The 23,002-nt window shown below is 44.2% G+C and overlaps 1 protein-coding gene across 1 annotated transcript in view; it reads right to left on the reverse strand.

The window, feature by feature from the left end:
* The window catches only part of POLN (DNA polymerase nu), a 156,325-nt gene that overhangs the window by 43,135 nt on the left and 90,188 nt on the right, over positions 1-23,002 (reverse strand). The window contains exons 15-17 of the mRNA XM_030876705.2: positions 17,993-18,050; positions 16,965-17,039; positions 15,954-16,068 (exon numbers count right to left, since the gene is read on the reverse strand). Coding sequence (XP_030732565.2) covers positions 15,954-16,068; positions 16,965-17,039; positions 17,993-18,050 — 248 coding nt within the window. The remainder of the gene's footprint in view (positions 1-15,953; positions 16,069-16,964; positions 17,040-17,992; positions 18,051-23,002) is intronic.

Consider the following 23,002-nt stretch of genomic DNA (forward strand, 5'->3'; position numbering starts at 1 on the left):
TTAGACATATGCCTAGGAGGGAATGGCAGGGTCATATGGTAACTTTACATTTGCTTTTTTTTTTTTGCGGTACACTGGTCTCTCACTGTTGTGGCCTCTCCCGCCGCGGAGCACAGGCTCCAGACGCACAGGCTCAGTGGCTATGGCTCACAGGCCCAGCCACTCCGCGGCATGTGGGATCCTCCCGGACCGGGGCACGAACCTGTGTCTCCTGCATTGGCAGGCGGACGCTCAACCACTGCGCCACCAGGGAAGCCCTACATTTGCTTTTTTTGAGGAAGTGCCAGGCTGTTTTCCACAGTGGCTACAGCATTTTACCCACCAGCCATGTATAAGAATTGACGACTGGGGCTTCCCTGGTGGCGCAGTGGTTGAGAGTCTGCCTGCCAATTCAGGGGACAAGGGTTCGAGCCCTGGTCTGGGAAGATCCCACGTGCCGCGGAGCAACTGGGCCCGTGAGCCACAACTACTGAGCCTGCGCATCCGGAGCCTGTGCTCCGCAACGAGAGGCCGCAACAGTGAGAGGCCCGCGCACCGCGATGAAGAGTGGCCCCCGCTCGCCGCAACTAGAGGAAGCCCGTGCACAGAAACGAAGACCCAATGTGGCCCCCAAAAAAAAAAAAAAAAAATCCTGATTTCCTGTAACAAATTTGAAAAAAAAAAAGAATTGATGACTTTTATCCCGGAGAAAGCAGAAGATCAGTCCTTGAGCTCTTTACTAAATTTTGCCCCAGAAAACACGCTCCTGGAGCCCTTAATGAGTGAGGCACGCTCTCCAGAGGGAGAGCTGATTGAGCAGCAGAGGCCCCTGCTGCCCTTGAGCCCAGCCGCGGGGTTACTACTGCCTCGTCAGACCACGTGAGCCGCGGCAGTCTCCTCTGTGGCCCGGGGAAGAGGCGAACCCTGATGGCAGATTATGGCCTTGGGTCATGGGTCAGGGCCTTGCACTCCTCAGCTTCCAGCCTGACTCCAAGCTCTGGCCAGAGGCGAGGCCTCACTGCCACCCCTTCCCCCCTCCCCCATGCAGCCTGCACCCCTCCGCCTGCTCACCCCCGTTTAGGTGAGGTGAGGGCCATTCAGGGGCTGCTAGGGCGACAGTGAATCAGACTGGCCCCCCTCAGATATGTGCACAAGGAGGGCACTCGTGGTCCCACAGTGACCACTTGCTGAGCGTCCACCAAGTCCCCAGGCCTCCCTCTGGGCCTCGGTCCTGGAACTTCCCTCTTGGTATTTCCACGTGGATGCTGCAGAGACGGCTCAAGTTCCCCAGGTTCAAGACCAGACTCTTGTTTCCACCAGCCACACCGGCTTCTCACCTGCCCTTCACCCACCAAGTGCTCACCCTGGACTCACCGTCCCCCTCCCCACATCCCAGGTGTGGTCAGTTCCACACCTGCTGGCTCTGCCACCTCTACCGACTTCTCCCCGACATGAGCCCAGAAGACGAAACAGCCCCTCTGCCTTTCTCCCCCCCACAAGAGCCACAGTGAAATGTAAACGCTTCCTTGCTGAAAACCAATCGATAGGGTCCTAGTTAAAGATGGCACACTAGTCAGACATGTCTACCTGCTCCCTCCTGAGATTCCACTAAAATAGAGCAAAGGAGTTGAAAGGTATAAATCTACGAGAAAGAAGAGAATGGGAGAGGGGCTTTCAGCAGGCACAGCTGCATCTTAGGACGTGCACAAGGGGTGACAGCCCAGGGGGAGCTCTGGGCCCAGCGGAGCCCAGGAAGGCTCTGCAACTGGGACCATCCATCAGGTACAGCCCCAGGCAGGAGAGAGACAAGGGGCTGAAGGCAGGAGGGGGACAGATGGTCAGGCGCCCTCTCTCTGACTCACCACCCATCGCCCCCAGCCCCACACGGTCAACATGAGTCTAGCCGGGCATCTGCTCCCCCAGAGAGATGATGATGATGAGTAAAATGAACCAGAGAACTCTCTACAGAAACTGAAGGCCCTAGAAAAGTGACCTCTGTATTTGGGTGCTTGGGGGGTCCCCAGTGTGTTGTGCCCAGGAGCCTGGTCATTCTGAAGTGAGGCCCACAGGCCAACACTCCGCTCTTGAACAGAGAGCTCTGACCAACCCTTTCATGTCACTCTGAACTATGAACGGATGAGCGCGTCACCGAGGTCTGCCTGCCACTCCTCTGAAGCTGGTTCCACACGCGCTCCCACGACCCTCGTGTGACCGAACGGGGCAGCCCCTTAGTCTGGGTGCACGTGGACGACCCTGAAGAAGACACTTAGGTGCGTAAACCCCTCCTCAGGTTCCTCCGCACTTCTTCTCACCAAGGTCATCCCTACGGGTCTGCTTTGTGCTCACGATGCTAATTAAAGAAATTCGAGTCTGGCCATAAAAGTGCAAGTTTCTACAATTTAAAAAAAAAGCATCTAAGAAAGAAATGAAGGAGATGTTCCCTCTGTGCAGCTGTGGAGGAAGAAACAGCATTCATAGATCCGATTTGAAAAGACGCTAAATGGGGAATTTCACATGAATGTCCTTCCTGGTTTTCCAAGAAGTATGAAATCCGGCATGAATCCCTCAACAGCAGCAAACGTCCCTTTTCTCTCACGAATTTCCCCCGGAAGTCTCGAAAGGCCCCCAGACTTCACAGTCTGCTGCTGGGTCCTGTGGGAATCATCTCAAAAGACTCCTGTCATTTTGATAGGTTGTTGCTTGATCATTTTTTTGCCCTGGGAATAATGCTAAAGTTGGCATGTCTGTGTTCCTAATTCGTATAAATACTTATAAATAAGACTTGGCTGTCAAATAAGAAAAGTGTTACTGGCAGTCTCTTCTTCCAATACACACAATATTGGTTAAATAAAAATCCACGGCCATCAGAGGATTATTTAACAAATCATTTGAGAGCCCATTTTTCACTTTAACATCTCCTTTATCAAGTATTAATTTATGTGTGTGTGTGTGTGTGTGCGTGTGTGTGCGCGTGTGCGTGTGCGTGTGTGTGTATGTCTATTCTGGGACTTTGTTCTTAAATTGATCTATCCCATTTTGTATCCTATAATGATGTTTTAGTAACTGTGGCTTTAATAATAAATCTTAATATCTCGTAGGACTTGGCCTTCCTTATTGTTCCTCTTAAAAATTTTTTTCATGATTATTATGGATTATTTTTGCATCATAAACTACAGATTAATTTGTCTAGTTACTAAAAAATCCTACTGGTATTTCTGGCACATTTATTAGGACATTTCTATATCTATACATTAGTGTAAATAATATCTTTATAAAAATGAGATTCCCTATCTTCTTTTCTGTGTTTCTCTATTTTTAACTTCTTTTCATCTAGATTTTGCACACTTTTGCTTAAGTTTACCATAGGTATTATGTCTTTCTCTTTGCATGCTTTTTACCATTATAGTTTCTAACTCGTTGTTGTTTATATTTGGGAAGCAATTTCTGTAGGTCCACTTGTACCTGGTCTTCTTGCGGATCCTAGGACCAACCTTTTCTTTCAGTTTGTTCTCTTAGCTTCCCAGGCAGGCCATCCCACCATTGCCCCAAATGGTCCTTTTGCCTCTTCCTTTCCGGCTGTCACGCTTCTCCTCTGTCACACCAACCAGAGCGACCGTGGAGAGTGGTGGTGAACCGCTCATCTGGGTCCTGGGTCTCGCAGGGCTGCTCTGGGGCTCGTGCCTGGCTTGCTGTGCTTTGTTGGCTTGGGGTGGGTGACAGTCATCAGCCGGGGGGGCCTAGAGGGGCCACGTGGTCTGACTGCATCTCGGAGAGATAAGGTGGAGGAAGCTGGAGGTGGATGTGGAGCAGGGCCGTCAGGAAGCTGTGTGGGCAGTAACGAGGCCTGAGCTGAGGTCGCAGACTTAAGAGGCCCAGTAAGTGGACCACGGGCCTGGCTGGAACAGGGTGTTGGGAGGGAGGAAGGGGAGAGTCAGGACGGCCCCTGCGGGGACTGGGCCCCGGTGCCGAGCTCTCTCCAGACATGTCTGAAGTGTCCTGGGACAGCCAGGGAAACCGCCGCTGAGACCCAGAGTCGCTGGCCTGGAGCTCAGGACAGAGGTGCTGTGAGGACACGCCACTGTTTTCCAAGGTCTCCACGCTCCCTGTGCCGTCAGCCACCTTCCTTCCCCACCTTCTCCTCGCTCCCGAGAGCCCAGTGCCACCTCACCTCCTCAAGGAAGGCTTCCTGACTGTGCGGCGCCCTGGACTTCGCCCGTATGGCCTCTAGACCATCACAACGAAATTTTCGGCTGCATTGTGCAATGTCCTCTGCAGGCTCTGTGGGCATGGCTGCCGTCTTCTCGCAGCTGTATCAACGCGTGATTGACATTCAGTTATTTGCTGAGCGGGCAACTGGATGATCATCCCAGGAGCTGGGCGTCCTTATTCCCAGTAGCCAAGGGCACAGGTGGACTTGCAGCCCAGATGGAACCAGGGGAGGGAAAAGGGCCCTGGATAAAGCCTTGGGAATCCCTTCACTGGGAGCAGAAGGTGCAGGCCCCACCGCCCATGTCTCCTCTCTTATCCCTGTGGGAGGGCGGCCTGGCTAACCGGCAAGTTGGCCAGGTGGCTCCAGCTCGGACGCGTTCGGGTCTGTCCTCCCATGTGGGGAGCCCTGCCCTTGCAGGGCAACTTCTGCCGTGTGGACTTGGGTCCAGTTTAGGGACCAGTCCATCTGACCACGGTGCAAGCTGTGCTTTCCCATCGGCTGCATCAGAATAAAGCTGGCAGTGTTTGGATTTCATTCCCTGGACATCCTTCTCAGTGGGGTTTCTCCCTAAATCCCTGCACTGTCTTGTGTCCTGAGGGACCGGACTCCGCAGATGGCTCTGGTGCCCTCTGGCATCACAGGTTAGGCCAGCAGGGGCACCGGCAGGTGGGAAGGTGAGAAGGAGGCGCCGAGTGTTCCTGCCCCTCACCTGGCTGCTGCTGCCCTGACAGCGTCTGTGACCTCATGTGACCTCCGGGCTCTGTCACCAGCTGCCCGGGGCCCTGCCGGCGCTCACCAGGCTCCGGGACTGCCTTTCTCCAAGCACTCCTGGCTGCTCGCCCAGCCACACCTCTGCAAATGGCCCCTCTTGAAATTGAAATCCTGGTGGAGGCTCTGACTATCACAGCTCTAGACGTAGGAGGCTGAGAAAGAGGTGTGGGGCACGGACTCCCTGAAACCCTAAGGGTTAAGAACCACGGCCCTAGAACCCACCCCGCTGGCTGTGGATCGTGCTGCTAAGGCGGCGACCCTGTGACCTCTGGCAAGTTTAACAACCTCTGTGTCAGTTTATCCAAAACGTGGGGAATAACATTGTCACAGGCATTAAGTGAGATGTGCCTGAAACAACACAAGGCATATAGTAAGAATCAGCAAGAATTCGTGTTTTGTGGTTTTTTTTACCGTGAAAGGGATAGAAAGCAGAGAAGAAAGAGGGAGAGAAACCTCCTGGGCACAGGCAGTCAGAACAAAGTGCAGATTCTGCTGCTTTTCCTTCTGAATCTCTATTACAGCTCCAAAGTAAGGTACTCATTGCATTACGTGTATTGAAGTCCTTTACAATTTGAGAAAACTCTCCAGGCGATTTTGTCCCAGTTTTTCCACCCTGAGGGGTGTAGTGAGACTCTGTCGCCCAAATGCTGAGACTCAGCTGTGCTGATCAGAGCTGCCCGGGGGACAGAGGCTGGGGGTGGCCCTATCCGAGCCACACAGCTCTCGGCACCTCGGCGGGGAATCAGCCACATGGCTATGGTCACCGGGCAGGCCAGGACTCTCTCCTCTTTGACAAGAAGAATAGTAATAACTCCGTCCCACTGAAGGTGGTGGCTCTTCGTCAACAGGCGTTGGCGATTTTGCTTTGTCTATTAACCTGTGCATGTCACTACTGTCCTGTCTGGGAGAATATGTAACCTTAGGAAGCTCTGAGAGGTGATAAAACACTAAACTGTTTTAAAATTGCCAGCACTTGTAGGAATATTGGTAGGAATTAAGTGTGCCAGAGATCTGATCTTTTTTTTTATATAGTTTTTTTAATAGTATTTTTAAATTAATTAATTTATTTTTGGTTGCGTTAGGTCTTCGTTGCTGTGCGCGGGCTTTCTCTAGTTGCATCGAGCAGGGGCTACTCATCGTTGTGGTGCATGGGCTTCTCACTGCGGTGGCTTCTCTTGTTGCAGAGCACGGGCTCTAGGCACACGGGCTTCAGTAGTTGTGGCGTGTGGGCTTAGTTGCTCTGAGGCATGTGGGATCTTCCTGGACCAGGGATGGAACCCGTGTCCCCTGCATTGGCAGGCGGATTCTTAACCACTGCACCCAGGGAAGTCCCTGATCAACTTTTTAATAGAAGAATCCGAAAGATTAAACAATACCACTAAGGAGAAAGTGACTGGATAAGAAAAAACAAAACAAAACCTCTGAAGCAGAGCTAATCAAGAGAAGAGTCCTTTGTTATAATTAATCATTATGGCAGAACTTTCTTATGGAAGCACTGCACAGGATCTAGGAAAAAAATAATAATCTGTGGTCATCAAATGTTTAACAATGCGTGTATCTTGAAATCAGTGCCATAAATTGTATCCTAAAAGAGCAATAATCCAAATGATACAACATGACATCCTAATTATGTATGGTGGCTCAGTGGTTAAGAATCTGCCTGCCAGTGCAGGGGACATGGGTTCGATCCCTGGTCTGGGAAGATCCCACAGGCTGCGGAGCAACAAAGCCTGCACGCCACAACTACCGAAGCCCGTGTGCCTAGAGCCTGTGCTCTGCAACAAGAGAAGCACTGCAATGAGAAGCCCACGCACCGCAGCGGAGTAAGCCCCGCTCACAGCAACTAGAGAAAGTCCGCGTGCAGCAATGAAGACCCAATGCAGCCAAAAATATGTAAATAAAACAAATAAATTTATAAAAAAATAAAATAAACCTCATTTGAAAATAAGTTTCCCTTCTGGGAAATGCAGTAAGACTTTTCAGTGGAGGAATGAATGAAATGTAAATTCTATTTCTCTCTTTAGTTCTGTCAATTTTTGCTTCAAGTATTGTGAAGTTCTCTTATTAGATACATTCAAATTTAGGACTGCTGTGTCTTCTTGATGAGTCAGTCTTTCATCGTTATGAAATGTTTTTATTTCTGGTCACACTCTTTGTTTTGCAGTGTTAGCATCCCATCTTGGTATTTGATTTTCATTTGCCCCATTTGCCTTTTGTTCTGTCTCTCTTTCATTGAATTCTTTTGGGTGAATCGCATATTTTTTAACATCCCATTTTATTGCCTCCATTGATTTTTTTAAAAATTTACTTTACTTTAAAATTTATTTTATTTATTTGGTTGCATCAGGTCTTAGTTGCAAGAGGCGGGGTCCTTAGTTGCAGCATGTGTGCTCCTTAGTTGCAGCAAGCGGGCTCCTTAGTTGCGGTATATGAACTCTTAGTTGCGGCATGCATGTGGGATCTAGTTCCCTGAGCAGGGATGGAACCCAGGCCCCCTGCACTGGGAGCATGGAGTCCACTGAGCCACCAGGGAAGCCCCTACCTCCACTGATTTTTTTAAGTTATACTTCTTTTGGTATTGTTTTAGAGGCTGCCCTAGAAATTACGGTATGCATCTTTAAGTCATCATAGTCTACCTTTAAATAATATTGTAATACTTCACAGTGTAAGAACCTGAAAATAGTATAATTCCATTTACTCCCTTTCCTACCCTTTGTACTTTTTAATGCCTTATATTTTAGATCTATGTTACAAACTTTTTAAAAATCTTAGTCTTTTCAAGAATTCAAACTATATATAAATTATACATAGAACTATATAAAATATATATAAAATAAACTATGTAAAATAAAGATGAAAATGTTTTTTATATTTATCCTGGTATTGACCCATTCTGGTGTTCTTCATTCCTTCCTGAAGATCCAGTTTCATGAGGTATCATTTCTCTTGAGCCTGAAGAACTTCTAGTAGCATTTCTAGTAGAGCAGGTCTACTAAGACACATTCTTTCAGATTTTGTAAATCTTAAATTGTCTCTATTTTGCCTTAATTTTTGAGAGATAATTGTCTGGATCTAAAAATCTAGATTGAATGTTTCTTTCAGCACGGTAAGGATGTTTGTTCCATCGTCTTCTGGTCTCTGTCGTTTCTGTAAAAAGTCAGCTGTATTTTGTGTTGTTCTTTGTATATAATGTCTTCTTCCCTCCGGTGGCTTTCAAGGTTCTCTTTAGAATTCTGTCACACTAGCCCATGTGCAAGTAGGGTTTAGATGGTCTCTTCTTATCCCCTCTATGGCAGATTCCTCCTCCTCCTGCCACTCCACCAGGGATGAGAGAAGCCAGGGGTTTCTTCTTTTCTGTGAAGGGCTCATCACTTTCTGGAGCTCTGTAACTCAGCTGTATCCTCAGATTTCTGGTAAGTTTAGAAAAACTAATTTTGTAGTTTATTTATCTTGGTTTGATTGTTAGGGTTAGAGCAATAGTCTTATGATTTTTTTATATCTTAACTAGAAATTCATCCTTCAATTTTCTCATAAATTACAACTTAAAAAAACTAAACTAGCTATGTTTCAGGACATATAATCCAGTACTTCATCACTGAGTTGTACAAGGCTTCATTAATCTCTGGGTAAGCAGGTTAGTGTTGAAGAGAATTATGTGAGTGCTCTGTGTACTCTAGGCTGACTTTTGGTGACCACCTGAGAGGGTCTCTGCCTGGAAGGCCAAGAACAGCTTTGGAGGGGAGCTCTTTTGGGTTGCCACTAACGGTGATGAAAAGTCTCCTTGGGACCTTGTGGTTTAGGGTCCTGGGTCACACTGCCACATGATAGTGAAACCAAGTTCATAGGCCACATGCCCTTGAACGTTAGCACGACCTCCCCTACACCTTCCTCCTGATGCACTCAGATAGGATGTGGTATTTAAGCTCATTTTTAAGAGAGACATACCCAAACACTGACAACACAAATGGTTGCACCTTTGCTGTACAGTAAGGACAGGCTAGGCTATGCTCAGAGGCTTACAAACACAAGGGCTTATTTCTTGTTCATGCAACATGTCCAACACAGGTCAGCTGAGGCTCTGCTCCATGTCATCTGCATTCTGTGATTCAGGAGCAGAGTCTAGCCTACATCTGGAACAATGATGCTTGTCATGGCAGAGGAAGAAGAAAATACGGATAACCATGTGTTGGCTCTTAAAATTTCTACCCATTGGTGACAAATGTCATTTCTGTTCACATGTCATGGGTAGCAAGTCACATGGCCAAGCCTGAGTCAACGGGCAAGGAAGTACACTCTTCCTCTAGGGAGGGATAGCAAATATGCTTGAATAATAATACATTCCACCACACTCCGCCCTTCTGACCACACATACTGGCTTTCCTCCCCCTTGACAAGAGTGACGATTCCAAGTTCCATCTGATAGGGCGTCAGGATTTTGTGATCATCTTTATATCAGGTCTTGACAGGGCTCCTCTTGATCTGGAGGCCAAGGTCAAGTCTACCTTTCACTCCACACATGTGCTATGCAACGGTGGGGCAGGGACAGGACGCCCACAATAAGCACTCCCATGTGGAAAGGGGAAGAGTGGGAGACACATGGGCGTCATTGGTCCACAGCAACTCTGAATTCTCACTGGGTAGGTGCTGAAGGGGCCCTTCTCACAAAGGACCCTTGCTCAGTCCCTTGCTCACCATGGCCATTTGCTCCACTCCTGGGACTTCTTTTTCCATTATCTTTCTTGGCTGCATGGAAGAGGGCACTGAAGGATTTTCTTTCGTTGGGGGAATGAGCGTATTTCCCGGACTGCTTCTTGGCTGTAGAATACGTGGGGCCCAGGTTTGCAATCACAGTCTCCTTTGGCCCAGACTGGAGGTTCTTTGGTAAGTACAGTGCTCAGAAACACAGTAAGTCCTATTTAACTCCAGTCAGCTCCACGTGCCAACAGACGTTCCCACAATTCGCTTAGAGATGCATCCTCTCTCCAGACTCCACCGCAGGTGCCTGGAGCTTATCAGGAACTTGGGGGAAAGCTAGCATTAGTCTCTTCGTTCAGCGCTGTGTTGTCTAACTGTAAGGATGTATGGGTGCCATCTTCTTTCAGAGATGTTAACAGTAGGCATCAAAGCCATACCTTTCATTTGTTAAAGGCAGTGTTTTAACTGGCCTTTGTTGTTCAAAGCCCTCTTCAGATTCATCTTTTACTGGTTGGAGATGAGAATCATTTCTATATTCAAATATGTAAAACTCCAATTTTCTGTAATCTTCTTATTTCTTTTCATTCCTACTTGTACACTGGCCAGTTCTTTTCCGAGTTTTTTCTTATGGTACCTTGTCACATGCAGACAACAGCAACCAAAGCATGTTCTAGCATTCTGCTGGCCCACTCTGCCCCAAACCTCAGCTCATTAGGGTATTATTTGCTTCACAAGTTATCACAGGTGACAGTCTTGCCAAATGTCATACCATTTACCAAGTGCCATCCTCCAGCCTCCAATAAACATCTCACTGCCTGCCACCTGGCCCCAAAGCCAGTGCCACGCGTTTCAGGATTCATTACAGCAGCCTCTTAGTCCTGGCACCCAGTCCTGTAGATGCTATGATAGGTCAAGTTATGCTGCCATAATAAATCACTCTGAAACCTTACTGCCTACAGCAAGAATACTTTCTCTTCTTCACCACCTTTCCATCACATTCTGGTCCACCATTTATAATGCAGGATGATCGAGCAGCCTCTGTCAATTTTGCCAAAATAGAGACAAAAGAGATCAAGAGGAACCGTGTGCAGTTGCTTAAAGCCCCAGCTTAGGCATGACCCTTGTTACTTTTGCTTATGTTTTGTTAGCCAGAACAAGTCACACGCCCAAGTCTGACATCTAACAGGTAGGGAAGCACCATCTTCCCCCAGAGAAGGAGAGAGGCCCACAAGACTATCTACCACACCTGCCTTACGAGAGAATATCTCAGCAAAGCACTCAAGAAAAGCCTTAAGCAGAAGAAAAACTAATATATTCTGCAGTGAAAAATTATTTTTTAAGTTTCAGTCTGAAAATGTTGAGTTGAACGTACAACCAGTAAGAAATGCTTTTTTATTTGCCTTGTAGAACTTTTAGGAAACCACCTAATCAGGCACATGTGTGGTGATTACTGTGAAGGAAGCCACCTCCGTGCAGAATGGTTGTGTCTTCCGAGCTCAGGTGAAAACACTGGAGCTGGAGGAGGCAGCTCTGACCCGGCTCAGACGTGCACCCGTGGGCAGGGCCCCGCTCTCTGGGTCAGACTTTCATCAGTCACATCATAGCTTTACAGATGATCTCCAAGACCTCTTCCAAGTCTCCATTTTTATACATGATCTACATATTCTTGAAGGTTTTTTTAAGAAAATTGTTATTCTTTGAAAATGTTACTAAATATTTCAGAGTACATCTAATTGCCTTTTTGCTTTTTGTGTTTCAAACAATAAGGCATTTACATGAAATAAACATTTTTAAGAGTGCATTTGCTGCTGTTTCAACCATGTGCTATTCTAGTCCTCTGTTTGGAACATAAAAATCATTTCCAAAGCAACTGATTATAGTATAAGTCACAAGTGTTGGATTACTACTGCTGGTAGGAAATTAGAAGCGACCACCATGCAAATACTAGAAGCTTCTTATTTTTGAAGTTCTCCCCAAAACCACCACAAGATAAAAAAATGCAGGAAAGACATATACAATATCCAAGGCAGAAATGAACTTCCCAAGCTGGCTTTGTGAGTGATCAGCCTAACACGAATCTGAAGAGAATTATTTTCTGCCTGGACTCTATACCTTTCCCGACAATCAGTTGTGCGTGTTTGTGTGGATCTATTTCTGGTTCTCTTTTCTGTGCCATTGGTCTATGTGTCTGTTCCTCTGCCAACACCACAGTCTCTTGATTACTCTGCACTTTCTTCTAAAGATTTTCTTGATGTGGACCATTTTTAAAATCTTTATTGAATTTGTTGCAATATTGCTTCTGTTTTATGTTTTGGATTTTTGGCCCTGAGGCATGTAAGATCTTAGCTCCCCAACCAGGGATCGAACCTGCACCCCCTGCATTGGAAGGCGAAGTCTTAACCACTGCACCGCCAGCGAAGTTCCCAATTGCTGTGTACTAAGTCTTAATATCAGGTGTGATTCCTCCCACTTTCTTCTTTGTCAAGATTGTTTTAGGTATTCTAGGGCCTGTGCCTTTTCATTTAAATTTTAGAATGAGCTTGTCTATGTCTACAGAATTTGCTTGGGCTTTAATAGGGACTGCATTAAACTCATGGATCAATTTAGGGAGAAGTGACATATTTACTACGTTGTGTCTGCCATTCCACGAACACAGTATGCCACTCCATTTATCAGATCTTCTTTGATTCCTTTCATCAGCATTTTGTAGTTTTAGACATACAGATACTATACATATTTTGTTAACTGAATACTTAAGTATTCCATTGTCTTTGGAGTGAATGTAAATGGTACTGCGTTTTTTATTTCGATTTCTGCATGTTTGTTGTTAGTTTATAGAAATGCAATTCGCTTTTGTGTATTGATACTGTGTCTTGCAACCTTGCTAAACTCACTTACTAGTTTTAGGAGTTAAAAAATGTTTTTCTTATACATGCTTTGCGACTTTCTATGTAGACGATCATATCGTCTATAAATAGAGGCAGTGTTATTCCTTCCTTTCCAATTTATACACCATTTATTCTCTTCCTGGCCTTATTTAGTGGGGGCAGAACTTCAATATTCAATATTAATAAGTTGTTACTGACCTTAGGGGGAAAGCATTTAGCCTTTTACCATTAAATATGCTGTTAGCTGTAGGTTTTTTGCTGATGTTCTTTATCAAGTTGGGGTTGCTCCCCTTTATTTCTAAATTCCTGAGAATTTTTATCATGAATGGGCGTTGGATTTTGTCAAATGCTTTGTCTAGTAGGTCAATTGATAAAATCATATTATTTTTATTCTTTAGCTTGACTACATGGTGGACTACACTGATTTTTGAGTGTTAAACCAGCCTTGCGTACCTGGGATAAATCCTACTTGGACATGGCGTATAATTATACCCATACAACATTTTAAGATGTTGTTGGATTTCGTTTGCTAATATTTTGCTGAGACTTTTTACATCTAAATTTGGGAGTGATATTGGTCTGCATGGGATTGTGTTTTATTTTGTTTTTAGTCTTTGTCTGGTTTTGGTATCAGGGTAATACTGGCTTCACAGTATGATTGGGAAGTGTTCCTTCTTCTATTTTCTGGAAGAGGTTGTATACAACTGGCGTTAATTCTTTAAATTTTGGTAAAATACTCCATGGAAGGCATCTGGCCCTGCAGATTTCCTTCTCAGGAGATTTTAAACTAAACATTCAATTTCTTTAACGTTTATAGGACTATTCAGGTTATCTATTTCATCATAGTTGGGTTTTGATACTTCGTGGTTTTCAAGAAATTGATCCATTTCTTCTAAATTGTTGAATTTTTGAGCATAAAGTTGTTCATAGTGTTCCCTTATTATCCTTCTGATGTCTGCAGAATCTGTACTAATATCCTCTGTTCTATTCCTGATATTGGTGCTTTGTGTCTTCTCTATTTTTATTTTTTTCAGTCTTGCTAGAGTTTATTAATTTTATTGATTTTTTTTTGAAGAACCAACTTTTGTTTCATTGATTTTTGCTATTGCTTTCTCTTTTCAATTTCATAGGTTTCTGCTCTTATCTTTACTATTTCCTTCCTTCTTCCTCCTTAATCATCTTTTTCAGGTTTCTTGAGACAGAAAGTTTGATGATTTATCTGAGATCTTTCCTCATTTCTGATGTAAGCACCAGTGCTGCACACTTCCCTCTTGGCACTGCTTTAGTTGCATCCTTTGCCTGATACTTTGACAAAAATATTTTTCTGTAACACTTGGTCAGCAACAGCCAGAGTAGCTTTGGGCCCATTGAACAAAAAACACGCTTAGTGATCTATGTACAAGCACTCACCTTGAATCACAGATAGATTCTTTCACACTGTCAAGGAGAATATCTATAGCACCCTTCCACCAAAGCATTAAGATGGCAACAAAGCTCATATGTGAAACAAATAAGCAAAATACTCTTCCTTCCTAGGTAGAAACAATCTTCTAAGACTTTCCACGCCTCGGGAGAGAGGGCAGGGGTATTATTAAATCTATCACATGCCTTAAAAATTCTATGTTATCTTACATCCTAACTGGACAGGAACTGAAACAGAAGAGAGACCATCTTCTGGTAGGAAGTACGCAGAGAAAGCTGGGGTGAGCAAAACACCCAGGTGCACTTGTGTAAAGGTGTAGAGGAGGGAAAGAGACAAAGACAGAGAATAAGAAGAGATGCTCAACATTGGCAGTCATCAGGGAAGTGCAAATCAAACAACAAAGCTGCCACTTCACACCCACTGGGATGGCTAGAATCAAAACGACACAGGATAAGAAGTATTGGCAAGAAGGGGGAGAAACTGGAAACCCATACACTGCTTGTGGGGTGTAAAATGGAGTAGTTATTTTGGAAACTGTTCCGGCAATTCCTCAAAAAATTCAATATAGTTGCCACTGTTGTGACGTGAATTGTACATTTTAAAATGGTTAAGATGGTAAATTTTATGTTATGTTATTTTACCACAATTTTAAAAAGTTAAACATAGAATTACCATATGACCCAAAAATCTTCTCCTAGGTATCTACCCAAGAGAAATGAAACCATATTTCCACACAAAGACTTGTACATGAATGTTCACAGCGGTATTATTCATAACAGCCAAAAGGTGGAAACAACCCAAATACCCATTAACTGATGAATGGATAAATAAATGGAATATTATTTTTTGTTTATACGGAAATACACAGAATACATTATTCCATGCAATGCAATATTATTTGGCCATGAAAAGGAATGAAGTATTGATACATGCTACAGCATGGATGAACCTTGAAAACATTATGTTCAGTGAAAGAAGACAGTCACAAAAGGCCATATGCTGTATGATCCCATTAATGTGAAATGCCCAGAATAGACAAATGTATAGAGACAAAATAGATTAGTAGTTTCCGGGCGGGAGGGAAGGCTGGGGAATGATAGCTACTGGGTGTGGGGTTTCTCTTTAGGGTAATGGAAATGTTCTGGAATTAGACAGTGATGATGGTTGCAAAACCTTGTGAATGTACTAAAACCCACTGAATTGTACACTTTGAAAGGCTGAATTTTATGGTCTGTGAATTATATCTCAGTTTTAAGAAGAATAAACAGTGCGTACCAAGGAGAAGGGAGGAGCCGCGGGAGCAGCTGGGAGTGGCTCCCTGGGAGCGGCGGGCGGGGCGAAAGCACCGGGACCTGGTGGCACCGCGTCAACCCAAGCTGAGAGCTGCTGAGCTGGGGGGCGGGCAGGGAGGGGCAGGCAGGGTCTGAGCCTGCTCTTGCTGGCTTTGGACCTCGGGACCAACTGCACCCTGAAGAAAGGCATTCATGGCCTTAGATGGGAGGAGTTCCAGGCTTCAAACCGAAAGAAGAAAAGCCTAAGTAGGCAAAATGAAAGTTTACTCAAAAAAGCAAGGATGAGGCGGCAGTGAGAAAGCATAGCATTGTGTAGACTTGTTTTGTACCCAAACAGCAAGTGAGGGCTTCAGTGGGGCTGAAGATACGACTGCCACTCAGGTTGCCAGGCACTGGGCTTTGTCTTGAGTGACACTCATCTGGAGGGCGTGCGTGCCTTTCACGTTTGATTTTTCCATATTTCTATTATATTCTTTTGCAATGGACTTCCTTTCTAGTGGTGAAGTATTCCCATTTCTTTCATAATTAGGAAACTCTTGGCATCCTTGTTACCTACTCTTCTTTTCAAAGAGATTAACTACTAGAGAAAAGTATAATTTCTTTCTTATGAAAATAGGTTTGGAACAACTTCAGGCTTTTAAAATCGTGTCAGCATTCCTGCGGATCTGATACTATTATGAGCTCATATATCTTACCACTGTGAAGTCAGGGTGGAAAATACATCATCTCTTTCAGATTCCTGGAATAACTTCAAAAGCTCTGGATCCCCAGATAAGTGTGCAAGAATGCGCAATTCAATCTGTGAAAAGTCTGTTAGATAGAGCTCTGCATTAATTCAGAATCTAGGAACAATGCCCCTCATTGTTGCTACCCACCCCCAGGGGACCCTCAATCTTCCCTCCCCACTGAGGAATCAAGGTCAGCGTGCCCACCTCTCATATGCCAGGGTCCTTAGGCCTCGGGTCTATTGGCCATCCCTGGGTCTAAAAGTCCCGAGACCTCTTCTGCAAGACTGCCCATGCCTCCAGGGTGGGCTGTATTGATTCATCAGTTCATTGGAACATCAGAATTTAAAAGGCCTGCTGTGCGCCAGGCTGTGTGCTTGGGGTATGCTAGTGAACAAAACGGGCAACAATCCCTTCCTGCGTAGAACTTACACTTGAGGGGAGGGAGGCAATTCGAATTACTCAGCGTGTTAGAAGGTGAGAGATGAAGTGGCACAGATCCATCAAGAGAAGGAGCTTCTGGAGTCAGTGTGTGTAGAGGGAGCTGCTGTAAAGTGTCATCAAGAAAGTGACCTTCCAGCAGAGGTATGAGGTGGAGGCGGGAGCGGGACCTCATCTGGGGAGGGGGGTCCATGCAGGCCCGAGGTGGAGCTGGCTGGTTGCTGGGGGACAGCACAGGGACCAGCAGGACTGCAGCAAGGGAGCAGGGCAAAGCACCACGGGTGATGGGGACAGAGAGGAGAAAGGGGGGCAGACTGAGCGGGACCAGGCAGAGGAACTTGGGATCTAGTCATGGTAAAGTGAAGGGACCCAGGAAGCAGAGCTGCTCTCACTGTGCATAAGAAATCTTTGCTTCATATAAATATTTGCCAGGACTTATTTTAAAGAATGAGTTCTGTAAGCACCTTTGGATTATTCAATTTCTAAATATTTGAACATGGGATCCAGTGACACGGTGTCTCTACCATGGCCCGCACATACCTGCTGCTAGGAAGGTGTGGCCTTCGGATGAAACAAACACGGCCCTCGGGGAGATGGTAAGGAGTTCGTCTTTACCTGAATCATATTTCAAGAGCACTTGGTGAATTTGGTCATGAGCTGACTCATAGCTATTCCTCATACAAAGTTATTTTAACATCATTCTAAAGTCAGAAGAGTCTAGATTTCTGATTTTTCTTAATATTTTTAATGTAATTTTAAAACATCATAAGACTACTGAAAGTAAACTACATTTTCTGCTGTTAAAGTCTCCTGTTCTGTGCAGAATTCTTAATGAAGAAAAGGTCAAACATTGCAGTAAGAGCCGCCGAGAGACCCTCTGGCCTCTCCGCTGAGAAGATCTCCTTTGTGGAAGCACAAATTCTAAGATTTCCCCGCTGAGTGCATTTTACAGGGGCTGGAGGAGGCGGAGCTGCTGCTCACCTCCCATGAGTTGTGTTCACGCACGATTGTGTGTACTTTAAAGAGGACTGCTCATCGCGCTTCATTGTTTGGCCCTGACCTTCCGGAAGCAGCAGTTCCCAAAGCAAAGGGGGCAGGAGTTTACTGGGAATGGGCCACAGAGCCCTACTTTGCTCAGATTTGACCTTTTTCTTCTTTAGAAATGTAACCATCAGCAGTACAGTGGAAGAGCTTAAGAGAAAGAAGAGTGTTACTATGCTTTCATAAACATTTCCAGTAATTTTCAGACTTTAATAAAAGCCAGTTCTATTGTATGTCTGTTTGTTTTTTCTTTGTTGGGAAGTTGGTGGGGGAGAGATAGTAGGAGGGGAGCTACTTCCCTTGTATAATTATCATGTATTTTAACTTATAAAGTGCTAAAGGGGAGGTACCATATCACTTTAGCTGTGTTTTATTTTCCAATGTATATTTAAATCCTGGTCATGCAAATACAGAGGAGAACTTCAGGAAAGAAAAGCAGTTAGTTACACAGAAAAACAATTACAACATCTCTAGGTTTTTAGAAAATGTTACCCAAGACTTCTGCAAAGTAGAAAGAAATGTGTTACCTTGAAAATTTTGAGGTCTAGTTATTTGAATTGGGTGCTTGGAGATGCCTTGGATATTCTGTGAATAATAAGAGGGAAATTGCTTTAGTTGAAATATCTTCTCTTAAATTAATCTGTACTATTTAACGGTATTTAAAATGTGTCACATTTTATTAAACATTAACAAAATAACTAATGCCAATGTATTATGCATAAGTGTATTGACACTTAATACAACTAATACTGAAACATAATTTTGATGGGTATAGCACTAGGTATTATCAGCAAATATGAGAACAATTCTTTTTGACTTTAGCCTGTGTGACCCTTATCATAATTATATACAGTAATTCTTTCATCAGCAGCCTGAATTATGAACTTAGTTACCTTTAAAATTCCTACCATAATATGCTAATGTAGATTTCTGTGAAATCTGTACACCGTACTTTCCTTTAAAAAGCTATTTTAAGATGAGTATTTGGGTCTCTCCACTCTAACCAAGGCTATTGCTCTTGGCACTTGGCACCAGCCTTGGTCTTAGTGCTTGCTGACTGTACCAGATCTACACGATCCCTACCAGAAAAAAAAAAAGAGGATGAAATACTTCCTAACTCATTTTATGAGGTCAATAATATCCTAATAAAACCAGACATGACATTTCAAGAAAAGAAAACTACAGACCCATATCCTGCATGAATATACAAAGATCCTAAACAAAATATCAGCAAATCAAATCCAACAATAGGACAATCCGTCATGACAAAGTGGGGTTAATCCCCCAAACCCCAGCCTTGGCTGGTTCAACATTTGAAAATCTATCAGTGTCATTCAGCATATTAATAGATTAGAGAAGAAAAGTCACATGATCATCTTGATAGATGCAGAAAAAGCATCTGACAAAATTAAATATCCATTCGTGACAAAAACTACTTTCAGCAAACTGGGAACAGAAGGGACTCCTTTAACCTGATAAGCAGAGCCTGTGACAAAACCTAAAGCTAACATCATCCTGATGGCGGAAAACTCAGTGTATTCTCCTCAAAATCAGGAGCAGGCAAGGATGTCCACTTCCCACACTTCTATTCAACATAATATAGGAGGTCCTAGCCAGCACCATAAGGAAGGAGAAAATAATGAAAAGCATACAGTACAAAGGAAGAAGTAGAATGACCCTTATTCACTAGATGTGATTTCATATGTAGAAGAACCCATGGAGACTACAAAAAAGCTTTCCAGAACTAATAAATGAGTTGACCAAAGGATCAACATAAAGTCAATATACAAAAATCGATTCTATGTCTACACAGTACCAATGAATAATTGGACACTGAAATTAAATGAACAATGCCATTTATAATAGCACCCCAAAATATTTAGGTATAAATCCGTATGTTGAAAACTACAGAATTCTGATGAAAGAAATTTTAAAAGCCCTAAATAAATGGAAAGATATACCATGTTCATGGGTTAGAATGTTCAACCTTAATACGCCAATGACTCCCAAGTTGATCTATAAATTTAATACAGTCCCAATCAAAATACTAGCAGGATTTTTCATAGCTATCAAGAAGCTGATTCTATAATTTACGGATCATAAAGGTAAAATGTAAAACTCTAAAGCTTTTAGAAGGAAACTTAAGAGAAAATCTTTGTAATCTTGGGTTAGATGAAGAGTTGCTAGATACACACCGTCAGCATGGTCCGTAAAAGAAAACAGTGAAACACTGGACTCCATCAAACTTTTTTTTGCAAATCATGTTGGATTCAAAACATATAAAGAACTCTCAAAAAATTCAGCAATGAAAGGTACTTCCAGAATGGCAGAGTGAGGAGATTGCCAACTCATTCTACGAGGTGTTATCCTGACGCTAAAGCTGGACACCAAATAGAACATCCTCCATAAATAGACACAAAGATCCTCAATAAATATTAGCAAACTGAATCTAGCAACATGTAAAAAGGGTTATGCACCACGACCAAGTGGGATTTATCTCAGAAATACAAGGTTGGTTTAAAATCCAAAAATAATTAATATAATACATCAGATTAGTAGAATAAAGGACAAAAAGCACATCACCACCACAACAGAATATTAAAAGCATTCGACAGGGCTTCCCTGGTGGCGCAGTGGTTGAGAGTCCGCCTGCCGATGCAGGGGACACGGGTTCGTGCCCCAGTCCGGGATGATCCCACATGCTGCGGAGCGGCTGGGCCCGTGAGCCATGGCCGCTGAGCCTGCGCGTCCGGAGCCTGTGCTCCGCAACGGGAGAGGCCACAACAGTGAGAGGCCCGCGTACTGCAAAAAAAAAAAAAAAAAAAAAAAAAAAAAAAAAAGCATTCGACAAAATCCAACACTCGTTCATATTAAAACAACTCAACTAGGAAAAGAAGGGACTTTTCTCAAACTCATAAGAGAACATCTATAAAATTTACTCACTTTGAGTAATGTCAGCGTCTACAGCTGTATAAAACAGAATGTGTTCTCTATCCAATAGCATGTCAAATCAGGATCAGACCAGACTGTAACTAACGTGCCCAGCTAGAAGCTCTTGGTAAGCACAGCGTGGTGTCAGGGTCGTCTGGCGTGATTCCTGAAATCATTTCCCTCCCACAGCACATAAAACATCACTTTTAATGAAAGTTCCTTTACCAATGGAAAGAGGGATAAATAAGTTTCTTACTTGTCCTGAGAAAGCAGAAATGCTAAGTTTAAATTGATTATCTTCAGAAGAATATGAAGGAAGCTTTTTAATAATTAAATGCCACTTTTTATGCTTTACAATATAACAAATAATAAAATAACAGAAACTTCACTAAATATCTAACCTATATAGCACACTTTGTTAAATATGTTCTATAATTTGAACATTAAAAAAAATATTTATTTGGCTGCGTCGGGTCTTAGTTGCGGCACGCAGGATCTTTCGTTGCAGCATGTGGGGCCTTTTTTTTTTTTTTGGCTGCGTTGGGTCTTTGTTGCTGTGCACGGGCTTTCTCTAGTTGCAGTGAGCAGGGTCTACTCTTCGATGTGGCGCGTGGGCTTCTCACTGCGGTAGCTTCTCGTTGCGGAGCACAGGCTCTAGGCACGTGGGCTTCAGTAGTTGCAGTGTGTGGGCTCAGTAGTTGTGGCATGAGGGCCCGCAGGCTCAGTAGTTGTGGTGCATGGACTTAGTTGCTCCAGGGCATGTGGGATCTTCCTGGACCAGGGCTCGAACCCGTGTCCCCTGCATTGGCAGGCGGATTCTTAACCACTGCACCACCAGGGAAGTCCTGTGGGGTCTTTTCGTTGCAGCACATGGGCTTTTCTCTAGTTGTGGTGTGCAGGCTCCAGAGTACGTGGGCTCAGTAGTTGTGGCACGTGGGCTTAGTTGCCCCACAGCATGTGGGATCTCAGTTCCCCGACAAGGGATGGAACCTGTGTCACCTGCATTGGAAGGCAGATTCTTAACCACTGGACCACCAGGGAAGACCCAATTTGAACATTTTAAGGAAAATTAAAATGTATATTTCATCCTTCGACCATACGGAAGAATGCATCCTAAGAAGGCACTTGAAGGTTTTTAGCTCTTTTTTTCTCCACCGTTGCCGATAGACATGAGCCCAATTCCCAGGCACTCACACTAGTCTCAAATGGCATCTTCTTTTCTATTATCCCACAGTGGCCATTCTGCTCACGGTGACTTGCCGAGGCATGAATGAGTGCTCTGGCATCTGACTACAGCAGAGAACCTCAACCATGAACCCTTCCTTCCTTCCTTCCTTTCCTCTCTCCCTTTCCTTCCTTCTTCCTTCCTTCCTTTCTTTCTCTCGCTCTCTTTCTTTCTTTCTGTATATGGTTTTGGTTTTTTTGTGTTTTTTTGGCCACGTTGTGCAGCTTGTGGGATCTCAGTTCCCCAACCAGGGATTGAACCTGAACCACAGCACTGAAAACCAGAATCCTAACCACTAGGCTACCAAGGAACTCTCGAACACTGTCTTTCACTGTCAAGTTGCAGGGAAAGAAGATGAACAGTAGTTCCCGTAAGCCAACCTTAAACAAGCCAATAAAAATGCTGTGCACACTGACTGGAGACTAGAGGAGCACACAGTCACCGAATAAGAAAACATACATGACTTTCAATCAGAATTGCTTTTATGAAGTGTCCCAAATATGTCTAGAGATAAACAGTTATTAAAATTAAATAACTCAGCTGATAAAAATGGAACCAGAATATTTTGATGGAGGGGACCAAAAACATCTACGGAATCTTCTATTATGTTAAATGTTTTTTTTTTAAATTAAAATAACCTTTTTATTTGAGAACAGTTTTACAGAAAAGTTAGGAAGATAGTATAGGGAGTCCCCACATGCCCCTCACCCAATTTCCCACATTGCTAGCATCTTACGTTTCTAGGGCATCCTTCACACGACTAAGAAACCAACATCAATACACTATTATCAACTAAACTCTATACTTTATTTGGATTTCACCAGTTTTCACCTAATGTCCTTTTTCTGCTCCAAGACCCCATCCAGGACACATTCAGTCATCATGTTTCCTTAGGCTCCTCTTGGCTGTGGCAGTTTCCCAGATTTTGTGTTTTACGACCTTGTTTTGAGGAGCACTGGTCAGGCAGAATATCCCTCCGTTGGGATTTGCTTGTTGTTTCTCATGGTTAGACTGGGGTTACGGGTTTGGGGAGGAAGACCCCAGAGATAAAGTGCCCCATCACGTCAACGGCACCTGCTGTCGACATGACCTATCACTGCTGATGTCGACTTTGATCTGAGGCGGTGTTTGCTAAGTTCTGCATTGAAAAGTTCCTTTTTTATTTCCCCGTTTCTATGCTGTACTCTTTGAAATCAAGTTTCTGAGCACAGCCTTCACTTAAGGGTGGGAAGTGATCACAGAAAGTATTTTTCTGCGTGCAATGACAGAGACAAAGTGAGAGGGGTGGTGTTGTGAGAAAGGTTACCATCCGGGGAGAACACTAACTGACCAAACAGCAAACTGAAGTCCATGCAGCAGTGCCAGAGGAGGGAGGGTTGAT

Source organism: Globicephala melas, chromosome 5, assembly GCF_963455315.2.
Source record: "Globicephala melas chromosome 5, mGloMel1.2, whole genome shotgun sequence".
Classification (NCBI taxonomy): domain Eukaryota; kingdom Metazoa; phylum Chordata; class Mammalia; order Artiodactyla; family Delphinidae; genus Globicephala; species Globicephala melas.